Source organism: Podarcis bocagei, assembly GCF_964188305.1.
Source record: "Podarcis bocagei genome assembly, chromosome: 3".
Lineage (NCBI taxonomy): Eukaryota > Metazoa > Chordata > Lepidosauria > Squamata > Lacertidae > Podarcis > Podarcis bocagei.
The window spans coordinates 37,185,968-37,206,171 of NC_138127.1; the positions used below are offsets into that span (position 1 = coordinate 37,185,968).

The 20,204-nt window shown below is 48.8% G+C and overlaps 1 protein-coding gene across 4 annotated transcripts in view; it reads right to left on the minus strand.

The window, feature by feature from the left end:
• The window catches only part of AK9 (adenylate kinase 9), a 77,057-nt gene that overhangs the window by 47,399 nt on the left and 9,454 nt on the right, over window positions 1-20,204 (minus strand). For all 4 annotated transcript variants that reach the window (XM_081186689.1, XM_081186690.1, XM_081186688.1 and 1 more), the window contains 10 exons: window positions 18,894-19,006; window positions 17,309-17,500; window positions 8,527-8,652; window positions 7,391-7,465; window positions 4,127-4,225; window positions 3,199-3,338; window positions 2,939-3,119; window positions 1,945-2,089; window positions 1,083-1,199; window positions 566-640 (listed from right to left, as the gene is read on the minus strand). In XM_081186689.1, the coding sequence (XP_081042815.1) occupies window positions 566-640; window positions 1,083-1,199; window positions 1,945-2,089; window positions 2,939-3,119; window positions 3,199-3,338; window positions 4,127-4,225; window positions 7,391-7,465; window positions 8,527-8,652; window positions 17,309-17,500; window positions 18,894-19,006 (1,263 nt within the window). The remainder of the gene's footprint in view (window positions 1-565; window positions 641-1,082; window positions 1,200-1,944; window positions 2,090-2,938; window positions 3,120-3,198; window positions 3,339-4,126; window positions 4,226-7,390; window positions 7,466-8,526; window positions 8,653-17,308; window positions 17,501-18,893; window positions 19,007-20,204) is intronic.

Below are 20,204 nucleotides of genomic sequence, written 5' to 3' on the forward strand. Positions count from 1 at the left end.
TAGGTCTTCCTTCTCATTTGTGATGTCCCACCTTTGCAAAATGCTCCCCAATGTCAAGAGACTCCATTATCTTTTCCAGGTGAATAACTTTTTATTTAACCAGGATTTTAGTTCGTTTAAGCTGTGTAAAATCCAGATAAAGCGTTTTCCCACCCCACCTCAAATGTATATTTTCATTCCATTTTAAAACTTAATAGTACACAGGTAACTCACAAGTTATGCATATTTAACTAGTGTGCATTCAGCTTTGCAAACTTAGCAAATAAAAATAAAAACGGGGTGGAAAGTGGGCAGGTGTCTGGGGAGAAAAGACTTTGGCAATTACACTCACCATTGAACCCAATGTGATTTGACTCTATACCCAACTTTGGCTTTATGCACTATCCCAAGATGCAGCCCTGGTGTAAGGTGAGAGTCGCCTGTATCATAAACTGCTTTGAGAGGTTGCTTATGCTCTACATAAAATAAATAAATAACCTGTCATCACTAATAAATAAAATGCTATGTCTAACAACACTTCCATTTTGAATAGTTAACTATTGCTACTTGCTATGATCAATAATACCAATTTCTTCTGCAGCCTGGGATGGAGACAACTCTTCCATTTCACCTTCATCTTCTTCTTTTATGATACTACTTTCTAGGCATAGAAAGAAAGAAAAAACACATGGACACATATATGTATTCAGTGTTGTGGACAATCATTTTATTTGTTCCCATTATCTTCTCTCTTACTATGTAAGGACCCTGCCATTGGCTGCATCCACTAATGTTACAATCAGAACACCATCAAATGCATGCTTGTGAGAGCAGACAGGCGGGCATGTCCAGGGAGGAAAAGGCATAGATAACCTAACGGGGGGGGGGGGATTTCAAATGCATATCAAGTAAGCACATCCACCTTTGTGGCAGGATCTAGAATCTATCTAGATTTAAAGCAGTATGTTGAGACTGAGCACAAATGATTCTGGATTAAAAAACACACTCACCACTATATTTTTGTGCTACAAATGGATTGATGTGTATACACAGCCATAGTTTCAGATTCTGACCTGTTCTCACAAACCAAGTTACTATAATACCTTTTTGGCTGCCAGATGTTGTAACACTTTGCTGCACTGAACTTATTTCACCAGCGGTAATACCCTCTTCATATTCATCTGGCTCTTTGTCACTTAAGTCTTGGGCTATCAATGCCGCTGTAAGAGAAAATTAAATATGGAGAAGATCTGTCAAGAAAAGACAACTACATTTTCTACTATAAAAGGGTACAGCATACATTTTTACTGGGCAGCAGGGCACCAATCCAAAGGGAGCAGAGGAATCACCAGCTTCAAAGCCTTGCTGAGCTCTGCTGGCCTCAGGTGGTGCTTGTGCATTCCTCGCTCTTCAGCATTCCCCCCACCCCTTCTTAAAAAAGATTGTTCTTCCCAGCTCCAGGAATGGCATACTTCCCCCTGCTATTCTGGGGCCATATTGGGGAATGGAAGGGTTTTGAATCCAGCAGCCTCCCTCCAACTACCCCTGGAGCACTTCCTTTTTGCCTTCTCCACCACAAGTGGTGGGATAGCATGGCACACTTACATGAGAATAAACGCAGCTGAACATAGCTTTTTTTCTGAGTAAGCATGCAGAAGACTTCACTGCAAATGCCTTGGAGTTTGATACTACTTGGATTACAATATGATTTAAATATCTGAAATTGCTAACCATACTATTTGGGTAATACTAGGGTAAACAACCTAGCGTCCTCTGGATGTTCTGTACTATAACTCCCATAATCCCTGACCAATAGCATGCTGGTTGAGGCTGATGTTTTAGTCTAGAGAGCACCAAGTTGCCTATCCCTGCTGTAGTAACATCAATGATTGCCTTTCAATGGGAAGGCCTTCCAATATAACACAAATAACTAAACACCTCAAATTTTACATAAGACAACTTCACCTTGCTCCTGGTACAGCCGTTCATTTTCCATTTTTTCTTTCACTTTCTGAATGCCTGCCTGAATTGCTTCATAGCGAGTCTGCTCAATGAGCTGTAATCTTGCCTCTTCAAATTGTGCTTTAAGAAGATCCTCCATATCAATAACCTAAATAGTCATTGAAAGTAAAGTATCAGGGGATTGTGGGAGAGAAAAAATTATGCCTGCACAATTTTTCTCAAAACATAGAAAGTGGAAACTTGAAGAGCCCCACCTCCTTATGTCACCTGCACCAATTGATGCACCTACTGCCAAGTCTGGTAACGAAAGCTGAAACCTCATAAAATAGAAGTTAACCTTCTTTTGATGTCATTTATTTTTATTGAAAAATATTTTTCAAGGATCCTTGTTTTTGCTACTGACCTATCCGTCCCTGTACCTTTAAATCTGATATATATCCCCTCACCTTTATGGCAAACCCTTTTTTTACTAAACATCTCATTGGGGACCGCCCACCCCCCATTTTTTCTGCAATATCCTTGGAATCTCAAACTGGGCACTTAGGACAGCCCAGCCCACTTACTCTTTGCACCACTGGGCAGTGTGCAGGCAGAGGGAACTGCTCGTCTGATTGCTGAAACTCTATGGTGCCACCTCTGGAAACACTGAGATGGTGAACTGCAGCTTTCAGCTCAGTAGGATCAGGTGACTGAGGAAACCAATAAGGACCCATCTGGCCTTTCATAATTGCTGTGACTGGACTGACTCCTCCATTGGAGCAACTTATTGCTTATTGTGTAGGTTGAGATGCAAGCCCTGCCTGAATCTGCGTAGCTACCAATCTATCTACCAGCATGAGACCTGGTCTCATACCTTGACTTTTGTTTATTCAGGATCCTATCTTTGGTTCCTTGTCAGCAAAACCATCACATGACTGGGAGCCTTAATGCAATTTAAATAAAATAATCTATAGACTAAATTATTGTCATTTATACACAAGTATTAATTTATACCTACCTTTCCCTGATAATAGTTTGCAATCAAGCCACACAAGGTTGTACGCCCAGATAATGGAGGTCCAAATACTACTACTTTACAAGGTGGAAGAGGCATAGGTGGTAGAAGATAGGGACGGGGATTCAGCATAAACTCCTTCAGGGCTTCTTCACTTGAAAGCATATACATCTTACCTAAGAAGCTAAAAAGAAAACAAAATCATAGAATGACAGGCTTAGGATGATTGTACTCACATTAAGGTACACTGGATTTTGGCCTACCCAAGGGCATAGTCTGTTGATCCCATGATAACTTCCCCTTGTTTTAAAGCAACAGGACATGCTCGTCCCCATCTGCTGCGACGCCATCTGTATCTAGGTGCTACAAGTTTGTAGGCTGCAAGCACCCGGAACAGTTCATCCTGTATGCAAAAACAAAAGAATTAAAGTGCTACATTTATTTTACAAAGTGATCAAATATCTTCACATATTTCCAAAAATTACTGCACTACATTTACATACTACAGATATGTAGCTTTGCCTATGTAGGGTACTGCACAACCATAACAAGGGCCATAGGAGTTAAGGGACATGGAGAGGGAAAACTGTAATTTATTTATTGTAAATATTTATATACTGTCTATTATGAAAACATCTCAAGGTAGTTGCATCAAAAATGCAAGAAAAATAAAATAAATCTAGCAGTGTTACTTGTTAGTATAAAATTTAACTGAAAAAGGTATGACAAATGACTGGCATCAGTAGCCTGCAAGTATAGGTAGGCCTTCATAAATAAGTAGAAACTAAATCATCTTATGCCTTATTTCCATGGGGAGGTTAAAGAGTGGGGGCCACAACAGAAAAGGCTCTCTTCCTGGCCTCCATACAATGAGGTTCTACAGGCTACTGCACAACCACAAGGGCCTCATAAGATGACAATCTAACCATGTTAACGATTATTTGTTTTGGAAAGGTGACAAACAAATGGGGAGTGGGATTAAAATGTTGGACAAAACAAACAGTGCTGAGCTGATGAATCAGGATCAACTGTTTGGGAGCCTCATGGAATATATGCTTCTAGTTTTGTCTTGCGCTTCTGCTAAATAAAAAATAAAAGATTTCTTAAGTCTATATCAGCATTAAATGTCATTGCCACCTTTGCATTATAATGTGCTATTGCTATTGCTGCAGACAACAATATCAAGCTTACGTTATCCAGTCCATCCAACATGTCTTCCTCACCACTCTGCAGTTTGGTTATAAGAGCTCCATTTCGTAGGCCCATGGACTGAAGACGAGCTATTACTGACTAAACAAAAACAAAAACTTTTTGCATAAATGGTCCTTTATACATTTAACTGATATAACATACCGTATTTTTCGCCCCATAAGACGCACTTTTCCCCCTCCAAAAATGAAGGGGAAATGTGCCTGCGTCTTATGGGGCGAATGCAGGCTTTGGCTGAAGCCTGGAGAGCGAGGGGGGTCGGTGCGTACCGACCCCTCTCGCTCTCCAGGCTTCAGGAAGCTCTGCGCAACCCTCGGGAGACCGGCTCCGAGGGTTGCACAGAGCTGCCTGCGCTCCTGGGACCAGCGCAGTTCTGCCCGGCCACCGGGAGCCGGGGGAGAAGCTCCGCCCCGCTCCCGGGGGCCGTGCAGAGCTGCCTGCGCTCCTGGGACCAGCGCAGCTCTGCCCGGCCACCGGGAGCCGGGGGAGAAGCTCCGCCCCGCTCCCGGTGGCCCTGCAGAGCTGCCTGCGCTCCTGGGACCAGCGCAGCTCTGCCCTGCCACCGGGAGCCGGGGGAGAAGCTCCGCCCCGCTCCCGGGGGCCGTGCAGAGCTGCCTGCGCTCCTGGGACCAGCGCAGCTCTGCCCGGCCACCGGGAGCCGGGGGAGAAGCTCCGCCCCGCTCCCGGGGGCCGTGCAGAGCTGCCTGCGCTCCTGGGACCAGCGCAGCTCTGCCCGGCCACCGGGAGCCGGGGGAGAAGCTCCGCCCCGCTCCCGGGGGCCGTGCAGAGCTGCCTGCGCTCCTGGGACCAGCGCAGCTCTGCCCGGCCACCGGGAGCCGGGGGAGAAGCTCCGCCCCGCTCCCGGGGGCCGTGCAGAGCTGCCTGCGCTCCTGGGACCAGCGCAGCTCTGCCCGGCCACCGGGAGCCGGGGGAGAAGCTCCGCCCCGCTCCCGGGGGCCCTGCAGAGCTGCCTGTGCTCCTGGGACCAGCGCAGCTCTGCCCGGCCACCGGGAGCCGGGGGAGAAGCTCCGCCCCGCTCCCGGTGGCCCTGCAGAGCTGCCTGCGCTCCTGGAACCAGCGCAGCTCTGCCCGGCCACCGGGAGCCGGGGGAGAAGCTCCGCCCCACTCCCGGTGGCCCTGCAGAGCTGCCTGCGCTCCTGGGACCAGCGCAGCTCTGCCCGGCCACCGGGAGCCGGGGGAGAAGCTCCGCCGCGCTCCCGGTGGCCCTGCAGAGCTGCCTGTGGTCCTGGCACCAGCGCAGCTCTGCCTGGCCACCGGGAGCCGGGGGAGAAGCTCCGCCCCACTCCCGGTGGCCCTGCAGAGCTGCCTGCGCTCCTGGGACCAGCGCAGCTCTGCCCGGCCACCGGGAGCCGGGGGAGAAGCTCCGCCCCGCTCCCGGGGGCCGTGCAGAGCTGCCTGCGCTCCTGGGACCAGCGCAGCTCTGCCCGGCCACCGGGAGCCGGGGGAGAAGCTCCGCTCCGCTCCCGGTGGCCCAGCAGAGCTGCCTGCGCTCCTGGGAGCAGCGCAGCTCTGCGCCGCCATCCCGAGCGGGGCGCTAAGTCCCGCCCCGCTCGGGATGGTGGCACAGAGCTGCCTGCCGTCACGGGACTGCAGGCAGGTCTACGCCGCCATCCCGAGCGGGGCGCTAAGTCCCGCCCCGCTCGGGATGGCGGCACAGAGCTGCCTGCCCTCCCGGGACTGGTGCACTTCTCCCCATCGCCAGCCCCACAAGCTCGGGGGACAGCGGGGAGGCAGAGCGTGCCTTCCCACTGTTCCCCGACCTGGTTCTTCCAGCCCCGCACCTGGGGGAGAAATAAAAAATTTTTTCTTTATTTCCCCCCCAAAAAACTAGGTGCGTCTTATGGGCCGGAGCGTCTTATGGGGCGCAAAATACGGTATGTACTTGTCGAAATACAAAATCAAACAGGAATTGGCAATTTACTCAGGTACCCCTCAAAAGTAATCAACAATGTTTTTAAACAATGGAAAGAAAAATTCTAAATGGGGTCAGAGAGGAATGGATTCACTGACACTTTCAATGTCCTGTAGGCTTCTGCTGACTAGGGCACAAGTAGGTGAGGGGCAGTTTCTTCCTGCTTTTTCACTGTAGCAACTCCAGGCTGGCACAGCTGAGGAGCTTGAGGATTAGGCCCTGCAGAAGACCTACAGGACCCTGCCCCAGAAATGCCCTATTTCAGGCTTTCCTGCTACCATTAGCAATAGTTTTGTGTCTGCTTGGGCACAGCTGAGGCCTCTGCTGCAACACAGGACTGCATTATTTTATCTCCATCAAAAAAACATACCAGCTGCAATGCAGAGTCCTACAAATGAAAGGCTTTCTATTTTTGAAAGAACAATATCTACAAATGTGAGGGTTTCAACTGTTTCCTTCAGATAAAGAGTTCACAAACGGAAGCTCTGTAAAAGTCCTGTTGTCCTGAAAAAAGTAGTACTGGAATTGGGGACAGCTCCTTCCAATGAAGGAGACCAAGCCTCTAAAGCAGATAAACCTCTACCACTGAAGGAGAACAATATTCTACATTTGACTGTGCAGGAAAGTTCATGTGTGAAAAAGGTTTGTACAGACATCACAACATTCATGAGATTCTGGATCAGAGCATGTCTCTGTATTGCATCTTTATTAAGAGTTCAATCTAATAAAATCCATGTCCCTGCAGATAAAACAAAAACCTATCTGAGTATCATATTCCAAGCATACTAAATGAGCCTGTTTCTTGTGAAACGAGCACAAGGCACTGGTGAAATATTTCATGATAGCTAGAATTGAGGCTAGTAAGCATGGAAATATTCTTGAGCTGCTGGCAAAAAAATTTGCTACAGTGTTTTTTGTGCACAGTATATTTATCTCTGTATGTGGGAAGAGACTGATGATCATCCTGATGTAGAAAACTATTGAACCAATATTTTTGGATGTAACTAATTATTGAACTAATGACTGTCCTTAACTATATGGGCTCAACAAGCTTGTAAATGAGGCCATAAGTGTATTATACAACTGTCCCAATACTGTGATAAATTTTATTAGACATACTAAAATAAAGGAAGCAGGTATCCATTTAAACAACAACAAAAAGCTGCAAATAATAATCTGATAATAATCAATTAGAATCATAGAATCATAGAATCATAGAGTTGGAAGAGACCACAAGGGCCATCGAGTCCAACCCCCTGCCAATTAATCATGCTTCTTTTGAGAGGAATATATAACAATTGCTATGTACATACTGCAATGAGTTCTTCGGCAGGTTTATTTCCATCTAGTTCAAACAGGTACTGGGAATCCTGCTCAGCCATTAACGTCTAAAAGTGAATAAAAAAACAACAACCAGAAGCAAACATGCTTTATGCATACAGCTGACTGAAAAGACTACACTGCTATCCAATTCTGTTCCCTTCCAGTCTGATTTCAATTACTTATTTGAGAACAGTTTATAAAACTGTTTTTTGGACATTCACTTCTGTACAACGCTTTATGAATAGTAAATGTCTAAAATAGTAGCTGTACTAATTCAGGGTATTATATTCCTGATATTATATTAGGGATTATTGTGCACATAGATGGAATTGCCTTCACACAAAAGACTCACAAGTACAATTGCACTTGTAACTATGTTGTGGCATGTAGCAAGAGATAAAGAAGAGATGTAGTGCAGGCAGAATAGCAATGCTAACTATCCTATCCACTTTGCCAATACTGGGAACACACCTTGATCTAAAACGAGGCTGGATCTTAATCTTAACTCAAAACTACAATACTAGTCAATGCAGTAGATCATAAAATAAGCAACTGATATTCTTTACCACCAAATGTAGATATCACAGAATTGTTGAGTTTGAAGGGGCCGCAAGGGTCATCTAGTCGAACATCCTGCAATGCAGGAATCTTTTTGCCAAACATGGGGCTCAAACCCATTACCTTGAGATTAAGAGTCTCATGCTCTACCAACAGAGCAATCCCAGTCTTAGTGGCATGACAAACAGTTTTCCAACATGCATACTGAATGCCCATACTTCCAGTACAAAGACACTACCCATATCCCTGTAAACAAAAAAGCTAGGTAGGAAAAGAATGTATTACCCTACAATTTATGTTTTAGAGTTCTACTTCCTTATGCATGGGCCCAATTCAACCACCCAGTTCTGTGCTGTTACAGCTGTGATGAGTAACTACAACATGAATGGTTTATAGGAGCAGTGGGCATTTGTGTTATCATCAGTATAATTTACGAGCATAGTTCTCACAGGGCACATGTGGTGATTAGCAATATCAAACACATTTTGAAGAAATGACAATCAGGTACTTAAAAACAACAACTAACTTACTTGTAGAAGTTGTAGCACCGATCTCATCTTGTTCTTACCTCTAAAGGACGTAGCATAATGTCCTTATAGATTGCAACTCTCTCTTGTATGTTTTCTAAAAAATCTTCTGGTCTGTGCACTAAATGTGGCAAAATTTCTGTCAGCATGATCTGATCAGCTATTGCCTACAACAAAAACAAAAAACACACTTTGCTTCATTATAATTAAAAATAGAATATACCAAGCTTGCTTCCATTTCCTACTCAAGTATTTACAGAATGAAAAATCTAACCAGTGGCACAAAGGCGTTTTCAATTCTATAAATTAGAGCTCTGTGTGAGCACCCTCTATATTGTGTGCATAAAGCATGGGTATGCCTTGGGGTCACTAGACAGTGGCCTTCATGGATTGAAGGTAGTGGACTGAATCCAACTAAGTCAGGGATGGGAACATCAGTCCCAGGGACAAAATGCCTCTCTACCAGTGGCGTAGCGTGGGTTGTCAGCACCAGGGGCAAGGCAAGTAATTTGCGCCCCCTAACCCATGGATTTTAGCACTCGAGTGTGAGCGCGCCCCCCCAGATGTTGCGCCCGGCCCCCCCGCACCCCCATGCTACGCCACTGGGGCTGGGGGCGAGCGAAGGAGCCAAGGACCCCCCCCCAAGGCTCAGCAGGAATTTATTAAATTTATTATTTGCGGAGCACCCGCGGGCCGAGGCAGCCGAAGCCCCCTCCCCTCGGGCGCCTCCCCGCCCCCCTCCTCTCCTTGGGCTGTAGGTGGAGCTCCAGATCCGGGCTTGGCGAGCGCCTCTCCTCCTCCCGGCCGGGTCCGGGGGCTTTCAGCCGTGCTCCGTCCTCGCCACACCCCCCCCCCCGCGGCTGAGACTTGCGCTGAGAGCCGGAGCCAGCGGCGCCCGCTTCTGCCGAGAGACCCTCGCCCGCCCGCCGGCTTCCTCTTGGAGGGTTTTGGGGAGCGCAGGGCGCGGCGAGGCCCCTCGGAGCTCTCCTCCCTCCCAGTTGGCAGAAGCAGCAGCCGCCTGTGGCTGGGCCGAGGGGATGGCGGCGGCGGCGGGGTGCGGAGGCTGCCCGTGCCCGGCTAGGCGTCGGTGGCGGCGCTGCTGCAGCGGCTGCTCCTCCTGGGAGCAGTGAGTGGAGCGCAGCCGCAGCGGCGGCGGGGGGCACGCGCACGCTAAGGCACAAGGCTGGTGGTGGCGGCGGGGAGCCCGGCGGAGGAAGGAACTTGTCCCTTCCCTCTGGACTCGCCCCCCCCAGATGTTGCGCCCGGTGCGGCCGGCACCCCTGGCACCCCCCATGCTACGCCACTGCTCTCTACCTAGCCCTCTGGACTCTCCCCTGGCCACACCCACTCTCCCCAGACCACAATCCTCAGTGGCCCTGCTTTGAAACCTCCTTGGGTGTTTTTACCTGGTTGGAATGCATCCCTGAACTCTGATGATATTTCTAGCTTGCCTGGATGGAGGGCAGAGAGCATTGTGCAAGTGCGGGTAGAATCTAGCCTACCGGTAAAGGTAAAATTCACATTTGTTGCTTCACCCACTTTTGCACCTGACCACACCCATCAATTACAAATAGAATTGTTACCTCCGAGGATGTGGACAGGCTGCTTGGACGAGTGAAACCAACCACCTGTCTCCTGGATCCTTGCCCATCCTGGCTTATAAAAGCTAGCCGGGAAGGACTGGGCGATGGGCTTCGTGGGGTGGTGAATGCTTCCCTCCGTGAGGGAGCCTTCCCAGACCCGCTGAAAGAGGCGGTTATTAAACCGCTTCTTAAAAAACCATCTTTAGATGCGGCCACGATGGCCAACTATCGCCCAGTCTCAAATCTTCCATTCCTGGGCAAGGTGATTGAGCGAGTGGTTGCTGAACAACTCCAGGCACGCCTGGAAGAAGCGGACCATTTGGATCCCTTCCAGTCGGGATTCAGGCCTCATCATGGGACTGAAACTGCCTTGGTCGCACTGGTTGATGATCTCCGGCGGGCTAGGGACAAAGGTGAGAGCTGTTTCCTAGTTCTGCTGGATCTCTCAGCGGCGTTTGATACCATCGACCATAGCATCCTTCTGGACCGTCTTGAGGGGCTGGGAGCTGGGGGCACTGTTATACAGTGTGTCAGGGAACTGCCATCAGAGCATCAGGTGGTGGAGGGACTCAGGCAGGATGAAAGAGACTCAACTGCTGAAGCAGGGACCAGCAGGGGGAGGAGTGGGTCTCTGAGGGAATGCGAGCAGGAGGGAGGGCTCAGGGAGGCTTCCAGCGAGAACAGTGGGGAGGTATCGGAGTCTCCCATAGGGAGACCCATACCTCGCAGGAAACTGTCACGCCGTGAGTCCAGGAGACGCGTTTCCGTTAAGGAACTTCTTTGCTGGAAACGCTTCCGCAGGCAGCCACTGTCGGACTCTACTAGTGACTAGAGCAGACATGTCTGAGGAGCTCCGTCACACACGGAGGTTTGTGGGGGCGCACAAACTCTGAGGGAGCACGTTTTCACGCACAAGCAGCTAATCAAACCCTGCACAGCAGTCCGACAGTCTTTGTACGCTGCCTGTGCAAGAGAAGGCATCATGAGCGAACCAACCGGAACCGGAGGAGCAGGGGCTGGAGCTGGTCCAAGCTTGGAAGATAGATACCGAGCGTTGGAGGTTCAACTGGCCCTGCAGACGGCGAGGCTGGAGGAGAGAAGGGCTCAGGATGCAGACAAGAAGGGGAGAGCCACTCAATTCCCCAGAAAGGTACCAGGATTGGTGCAGAAATTTGGGGGGGACCCCAAGGACTACCATGCTTTTAGGACAGAGATGCAATATGCCCTTAATGTGCAGTTCGATGAGTTCCCTGATGAGGAATCGCGAGTTGCTTTTGTAATTGGGCATCTTGAGAAAGGGGCTAGAGACTGGGTTCGACCCCTAATGGCAACGCACAATGACATACTAAAGGACACAATGAAGTTCTTTCGTGCAATGGATATCATGTTTTCCAGCGATATTGAGGAAGGGGTGGTGCGCAGACAGCTAATGGCTTGTAAGCAGGGGAGTCGATCTGTCCGTGAATATTGGACTGAGTTTACCATGCTGATTCACAGACTGAGTTGGGATTTATCGGCGGCACCCGTTCAAATGCTATTTGAAGAAGGTCTTTCTTCGGGGGTGAAAGACGAGCTGGCACGGAGCCCCAGGGCGGAGTCTATGGATCAGCTGACCAAATCTGCGCTGACCATAGGAGCGCGGCAGGAGGCAAGAGCCTTGGAGAGGCGGGAAGGGAGAGGGGAACGTTGGAAGGAGTTCCGCATTCCAGACATTCCTGAGCCAGCTTTCCCGCCGGCAGAGCCGATGGAAATCGGAACAGCGCGCGCGCGCGCATTTTCAAAAACCAGCGAGGGAGCTAAGAAGGAGGGAAAGGGCCCCCGGAAATGCTATCTCTGCCAACAGCCAGGCCACTTTGCCAGAGTCTGCCCCCAGAGGAAGGAATGGCAAGGGATGGTGGGAGCTGTTGAGGGGGGAGAAGAAGGGGGAGCGGAGCAGGTAAAAGCCAACGCCTGGTTGCCACAATTGGGGCACTGCAGCCAGGCCAAAGAGCAGTGAAAGTGCCCGTGCCAGAAGCTCCTCGACCTGCTCTAGTGATTGAAGTGTCGCTAGAGCTGCAGAATGGGCATCCCCTAAAAATAAAGGCGCTATTGGACTCAGGCAGCTCCTGCAATTTTATGAGCAAGGAGTTTGCTGCTGAACACCAGATACAGACCATCCCTTTAAGCAACCCCCTGCAGGTGACCACGATTGATGGCAGGGAGTTGTTGGGAGGAGGAGTCCGCTTGCAGACTGTCCCAATGATAATGAGGGTGGCAAGGCACACAGAACTGATAGCGTTTAATGTGGCCACCCTGGGAGGCGCTCCCATTATTTTGGGAATGAGCTGGCTAGCTCTACATGATCCGCTGGTTGGCTGGCATCAAAGAGTGGTGTCCTTTGGTTCAGCACATTGCCTAGAACACTGCAAAGGGGAGAAGGGTTCAGTAGGGGCCCAAGCCACCCTAGCAGGGACTGAAGTAATGGGGAAGGTGAAGGTACCACCACAGTATGCAGATCTCAGTGACGTGTTCAGCGAGAAGGAAGCTGACCAACTACCACCTCATAGACCCTTTGATTGTCAGATCAATTTACTCCCTGGAGCACAGCTTCCCGTGGGCAAGTTGTATGCCATGTCAGACAGGGAAATGCAGGAGTTGCGAGGGTTCATTGACAAGAACCTGAAGAGAGGCTTCATCAGAGAGTCCAAAGCAGCAGGGGGGAGCCCAGTGTTCTTTGTGGACAAAAAAAATGCGGACAAGCCGAGACTTGTATGTGATTTTAGGCGGCTGAATGCAGTGACTGAACCGGTGGCGTTCCCTATGCCCAGAATTGATGATATTTTGACCATGGTGAGGAAGGGAAAGATTTTCACAAAGCTGGATCTAAGGGGGGCGTACAACCTGATACGCATAAGGAAAGGGGATGAATGGAAAACCACCATGTTTACCCCTTTGGGGGCGTTTGAATACCTCGTTATGCCATTTGGATTACAAGCAGGCTCCGCGTGTTTTCAATCTTTTATGAACCACGTGCTGGGCCCTTTGCTCTACAAGAATTGCGTTGCCTTTCTAGATGATGTGTTGGTGTATTCTGAGAATGAGGAGCAACATGTGAGAGACGTCAGAGAAGTGTTGAGCAGACTGCAAGCCAACAGGCTGTGGGTCAAACTGGAGAAGTGTCGGTTCCATACCAAGGAGGTGGAATTCCTGGGGTACCGCCTGTCAGACAAGGGATTGGCCATGGATCCCGGCAAGGTACAGGCAGTGCTGGAATGGAAAACACCCAAAACCAAGAAGGATGTGCAGAGGTTCCTAGGGTTTGGAAACTTTTATCGTAAGTTCATCCGCAACTTCGCCCATCTGACGGCGCCCATCACTGACTGTCTCAGCAGTAAGAAGAAGTTTGTATGGACGGCGGAGGCGGAGCGAGCGTTTGAGGAACTGAAAAGGGCCTTCGCCTCTGAAGAACAACTTCTGCATGTGGATTTACGAAAGAAGCTAAGGGTTGAAACAGACGCATCTGACAGAGCCATAGGGGCGGTGCTTCTTCTGCAGCCGGGGAAGGAGGAGTCGGAGTGGCGTCCGTGTGCCTTCTTCTCGCGGAAGCTGAACAAATCCGAGAGGAACTACACGGTGTACGACCGAGAACTGCTTGCTATTCATGAGGCGTTCCGGAGATGGAGGCATCTGCTAGTTGGTGCACAACATAAAGTGCAAGTGTGCACGGACCATAAAAATCTAGAGTACTGGAGAACGGCGCGAGTGCTCAACCAAAGGCAGTTGAGATGGGCCCAAGAGTTCTCCAAATTTAACTTTGAGATTTGTTATGTGCCAGGCCCAGAGAATGTTAGGGCGGACGCTCTCTCACGCAAACCTGAATATTTGGAGGGGGAGGGAGCACCCGAAGAAACCCATATCATTCCAGAGGACCGCTGGGTGTGTGGGGCGACTTTGGTGGGGCAAAGGGAATTGGTAGAGGGTACGGTGCAGGATGCATACGCCCAGGGGAAACTCAGGGATCTCAGAGGGGAGGAAGACAAACCCGGTGGTTTTGAGGAGAGAAATGGGGCATTGTATTATAAGGGAGCGTTATATATACCTGAAGGGGAATTGAGGGAGAAAGTACTCAAGCAGCTGCACGATAGCCCCACAGCAGGGCACTTTGGGCAACACAAAACCATGTGGCTGGTTACCAGGGAATTTTGGTGGCCCAAGGTCAGGGAAGATGTGCGGGAGTATGTGAGAGGGTGTGAACAATGCCAAAGAGCCAAGGGGGAGAGGCAGGCGCCGGCTGGTTTATTAGAACCACTGCCCACACCTGAGAGACCGTGGGAAGCAGTGGCAATAGATTTCATGACGGATCTGCCAAGGTCTAGAGGGAAAACAGCCATCATGGTTGTAGTAGACCTGTTAACTAAAATGGCCCACTTCATAGCCTGCTCACATGCGGTTACAGCAGAAGAAACCGCCAAATTGTTTGTAGAGAATGTGTTTAGGTTGCATGGCGCCCCCTTGAGGGTGGTTTCAGACCGAGGGAAACAATTTACTTCCAGGTTCTGGAGGAAGCTCATGAGCTTACTGCATGTAGAGGTTAATTTCTCGACGGCCCGTCATCCTGAAACCAACGGGCAGGCGGAAAGAGCAAATGGGGTTCTCCAACAATATTTGAGGTGTTATGTTAATGACAGAGAGAATGATTGGGTGGAGAAGCTGTCGTTGGCAGAATTTGCCTACAACAATGCAGAGAACGTGTCCACGGGGATGAGCCCCTTTTTGGCTAATCACGGGTGCCATCCCAGAGCCTTCCCAGGGGGGGAGGGGGAGAACTGGAGCGTTCCAGCTGCAGAACAGTTCGTGGAAGAGATGGAAGCGATCCATCGCCAGCTCCAACTCAACTTAAACAGGGCTAAGGAGGAATATAAGAGGCAAGCAGACAAAAACAGAAGGGAAGGTGAAAGCATCAGGGTGGGGGACCAGGTGTGGCTGTCAACCCAAGGGTTGCCATTCAAAGGAGGTTGTAAGAAATTAAGACCCAAAAGGCTGGGTCCGTTTGAAGTCATACAGCAGGTCAATCCAGTGGCTTTCAGGCTCCGGTTACCGAACCACATGAAGCTGCACCCAGTTTTTCACAGGTCGTTGCTGTCACCGTATAGAGGAGACAGTGAGGGGAGGGTCACTAGGGGACCAGCAATGGTGGAGAAGGAACACAGCTACCATGTAGCGGAGATCCTCGATTCCAGGTGGAAGGGAGATCAAGTAGAGTATTTGGTAATGTGGGAAGGGGAACCGGAGTCGGAAAACACCTGGGTTAGGGCAGAGGATGTCAATGACGAGGTTTTAATAGAGACTTTTCATCAGAGGTTCCCACGTAAACCTCAGCCTGTAGCGAGGTTCCGAAGGGAATACTTTGCCACCACCGACGAGGAAGAGGAGTTGGAGGGGTTCCCAGATTCTGAAGAGGAGGAGGATTCAGCTGGCCAGGACGACGATCGATGGAGAGAATTGTTCGAGACGTCAGAAGATGAGGAAGATTCGTTTCGGGGTTTTAGCCCTTCACCTCCCAGGGGGGAGGAATTGGGAGGGGGTGAGGGGGGCCCTGGAGGGGAGGTGGATGTCAGGGAACTGCCATCAGAGCATCAGGTGGTGGAGGGACTCAGGCAGGATGAAAGAGACTCAACTGCTGAAGCAGGGACCAGCAGGGGGAGGAGTGGGTCTCTGAGGGAATGCGAGCAGGAGGGAGGGCTCAGGGAGGCTTCCAGCGAGAACAGTGGGGAGGTATCGGAGTCTCCCATAGGGAGACCCATACCTCGCAGGAAACTGTCACGCCGTGAGTCCAGGAGACGCGTTTCCGTTAAGGAACTTCTTTGCTGGAAACGCTTCCGCAGGCAGCCACTGTCGGACTCTACTAGTGACTAGAGCAGACATGTCTGAGGAGCTCCGTCACACACGGAGGTTTGTGGGGGCGCACAAACTCTGAGGGAGCACGTTTTCACGCACAAGCAGCTAATCAAACCCTCACACAGTGGTTCCGCTCCTTCCTCCTGGGCCGTGTTCAGAAAGTGGTGGTGGGGGATGAGTGTTCAGACCCTTGGGCCCTCACTTGTGGGGTGCCTCAGGGTTCTGTCCTCTCCCCCATGCTTTTTAACATCTATATGAAGCCGCTGGGAGAGATCATCAGGAGGTTTGGGCTGGGTGTTCATCAGTATGCGGATGACACCCAGCTCTACCTCTCTTTTAAATCAGAACCAGTGAAGGCGGTGAACGTCCTGTGTGAGTGTCTGGAGGCGGTTGGAGGATGGATAGCGGCTAACAGATTGAGGTTGAATCCTGACAAGACAGAAGTACTGTTTTTGGGGGACAGGAGGCGGGCAGGTGTGGAGGATTCCCTGGTCCTGAATGGGGTAACTGTGCCCCTGAAGGACCAGGTGCGCAGCCTGGGAGTCATTTTGGACTCACAGCTGTCCATGGAGGCACAGGTCAAATCTGTGTCCAGGGCAGCTGTTTACCAGCTCCATCTGGTACGTAGGCTGAGACCCTATCTGCCTGCGGACTGTCTCGCCAGAGTGGTGCATGCTCTGGTTATCTCCCGCTTGGACTACTGCAATGCGCTCTACGTGGGGCTACCTTTGAAGGTGACGCGGAAACTACAACTAATCCAGAATGCGGCAGCTAGACTGGTGACTGGGAGCGGCCGCCGAGACCATATAACACCGGTCTTGAAAGACCTGCATTGGCTCCCAGTACGTTTCCGAGCACAATTCAAAGTGTTGGTGCTGACCTTTAAAGCCCTAAACGGCCTCGGTCCAGTATACCTGAAGGAGCGTCTCCACCCCCATCAGTCTGCCCGGACGCTGAGGTCCAGCGCCGAGGGCCTTCTGGCGGTTCCCTCACTGCGAGAAGCAAAGCTACAGGGAACCAGGCAGAGGGCCTTCTCGGTAGTGGCGCCCGCCCTGTGGAACGCCCTTCCAGCAGATGTCAAAGCGATAAACAACTACCTGACATTCAGGAGACATCTTAAGGCAGCCCTGTTCAGGGAAGTTTTTAACATGTGACATTTTACTGTATTTTTGGTTTTTATGGAAGCCGCCCAGAGTGGCTGGGGAGGCCCAGCCAGATGGGCGGGGTATAAATAATAAATTATTATTATTATTATTATTATATTGAGTAAAATGTATTCAGCATTGTTTCTGAACAATTCCCAAGTCTTCCTTTACTTGCAGTATTCTTAACCTTACCTGTTTAGATAACCCGGTTAAGTTACCTCATTTGTCTCCTCTTCTTCTTCCTCTTCCTCTTCTTCCTCTTCTTCTTCCGCAGATTTACGTGGCTCTTTCTTCTTCTTCTTACGCTTTTCAATAATATCAGGATCCCACTCTTCCCTTTGATATATTTGCCCTGTTTCAGGGTGCTGCCTTAGTCCACTGATTCTCTGGCACAAATCATAGTCAGGACACTAGTGAAAAATAGGGGGGATGGGATGTTGTTTACATAATGATATTGTTCATCTTTAAGATTAAACATAATACCATAGTGAGTCTGATCTCAGTATGAGCTATGTTGGAGGCAAGCCAAAACTGTATTTCGGCTCTGCAGAGCCTAACACCTGCCTGGGATCGCTCTCATTCGTATGCTATAAAGAGGAACAGAACTTGGGAAAGACTGAGCAGCAGCATCTAGTTAAAAGGAAAGGACACTTATAAAATTAAGTGCCATATTGCCTTAGCATGAGAGGCACAGGCACAGCAGGAACTGACAGAACCCTTTCTGGGTGTCAAATACTAGGACTCAGTAAAACCTCTTTTAAGGAAAGATGAGGACTTGGAGTTTTGAGAACACTCATAAGTTGGCTGCTCTCATATGGGGGAGACTGCAGTACAATAATAATACTACAAGCTGTATCATTATATCCCCCCTAAACAGCAAGCGCTGCAGAAAAATGTAAAAGGGCAATGCAGTGGTGGCCGATTTCTTTAAATACGAGGCTATTTTGTTGAAAGCTTTGACTGGCGTTACTGCACCTAACCTCCTTCAGGTCTGGATCCTGAAACAAGAACTTTCATATCTGTCATGGAAATTGTATTTGATTGGTCCTTTTCCATCCTAGTAAAGCTAAAAGAGAGCTTCACAATTTTGTACATTTTTTAAGGTTGTGCACTAGCCTTGCAACTAAAAGTAAAGTATAAAATTAAAGTGTACAAACATCTTCAAAATAATAAAAGGGAAATTAGAAGCTGTTTCCAGATAGCAGTAAAAAGGGATGATTTTGTATACATGCACATCACTAGTCCTATACAGGGTCTAGTCCAATTCAGTACTGTTTGGTTCAATGTCACCAGGCAGTGGATCACTTTATTCAGCAAAATGTTCATCCAGCCCCTCTGCCCTTAGCTAAAGTGAATGTCAGCATAGCTGCTGCTGGGGGAACTTCAAATGACTAACCATGGGATCACCAACCTTTTTGGCACATTTGAAGTGTTCAGAAAGTGCCATGGGCACCAGAGAAAACGTTAACTTTGGGAGAAACCAGAACCTTTGAATGAAACTACTAGAAACCTGGTATTAAGCTAATTTTTACGCAAAGTAGGTCCACTGAAATAACTGGACCTAACTTAGTCATGTTCACCAGGGTTTTTAGGGGGAGCACCCACCTAAAGTTGTTTAACTATTTTTTTTGGGGGGGGAGCATGCAGCCAAAGTTGTTGAAATGTCCTGATGCTCACTTCATTTCAATGGGTCCACTGGACTAAAAATTAGTTGAATTGTCTGAAATATTTCGCTCCACAGGTATAATCACATTTGCAGAGTAAGTAGTAGATTGACTAAGAAATAATTAAAACTGACATTACCTTAATATTAATCAAGAAATCTGGTTTTAATTTTGCATTTCTAATTACATCAATTTGTTCTGGTATACTCATGTGTTCTTCAGAGAGAGAAGGAAAATCACAGAGAACATAACCTATGGGGAAAAACACACAACCCCACCCAGAAAAAAAACACACTATTTAATGGGTTATTGTTTTAAAGTTGAAAATATACAAATTTTACAACCACTCTTACAGAATAATAAGTGTGTAACCGATGTTGTTTGATGAGGATGGGGGTCCTAGAAAAATCTTGTGTGAGAACATCAATGTTCAATCATGCAGTTATCTTGCTTTATGTGACACTAAATTAGCCAAAAAAAAAAGGCTAACCTTTCTCCAGCATCTGATTTAGGATGGTGTGTTCCGCAAGCTTTGCTAATGCCATATTGGTTGTCAAGATAACCCCACAATTAATTGGTACTTGTTGTAGCAATGAGCATATATATATATATATATATATATATATATATATATATACACACACACACACACACACACACACACACAGTGGTGCCCCGCAAGACGAATGCCTCGCAAGACAGAAAACCCGCTAGATGAAAGGGTTTTCCGTTTTTGAGCTGCTTCGCAAGACGATTTCCCCTATGGGCTTGCTTTGCAAGACGAAAATGTCTTGCAAGTGTTCTGATTTTTTTTTGCTTCCCCCCCTTTTTCTAAGCTGCTAAGCCGCTAATAGCCTTTTAGCTGCTAATCTGCTAATCCTTTAATAGCCGCTAAGCCTTTAATAGCCGCTAAACCGCTAATAGCGCTAATCCGCTAATAGGGTTGCTTCGCAAGACGAAAAAACCGCTAGACGAAGAGACTCGCAGAACGGATTAATTTCGTCTTGCGAGGCACCACTGTGTGTGTGTGTGTGTGTGTGTGTGTGTGTGTGTGTGTGTATATATATGCTTTCGTAGATTTTCACGGGTACAGGAATGCAGGTTTTGGTGTCTTCGGGTGTCTTCCCGTGTAAGAGTTGGGGTGTCTAGGCGACGTTTCGACGAGGTCTCACTCGTCATCTTCAGGCTGGTGCTTTCACCAGCCTGAAGATGACGAGTGAGACCTCGTCGAAACGTCGCCTAGACACCCCAACTCTTACACGGGAAGACACCCGAAGACACCAAAACCTGCATATATATATATATATATATATTCACCTGCTTTGATATAAGCTAATTGGCTTGCTCTGATGTTATCATTATCTGTGGGCTTGGGGATTGGGCTCTGAGCCTAGAAATGGGAGCTATCTGTAAAGTTTGGGTATTTGTCACATATATCCTCATCTAGTCA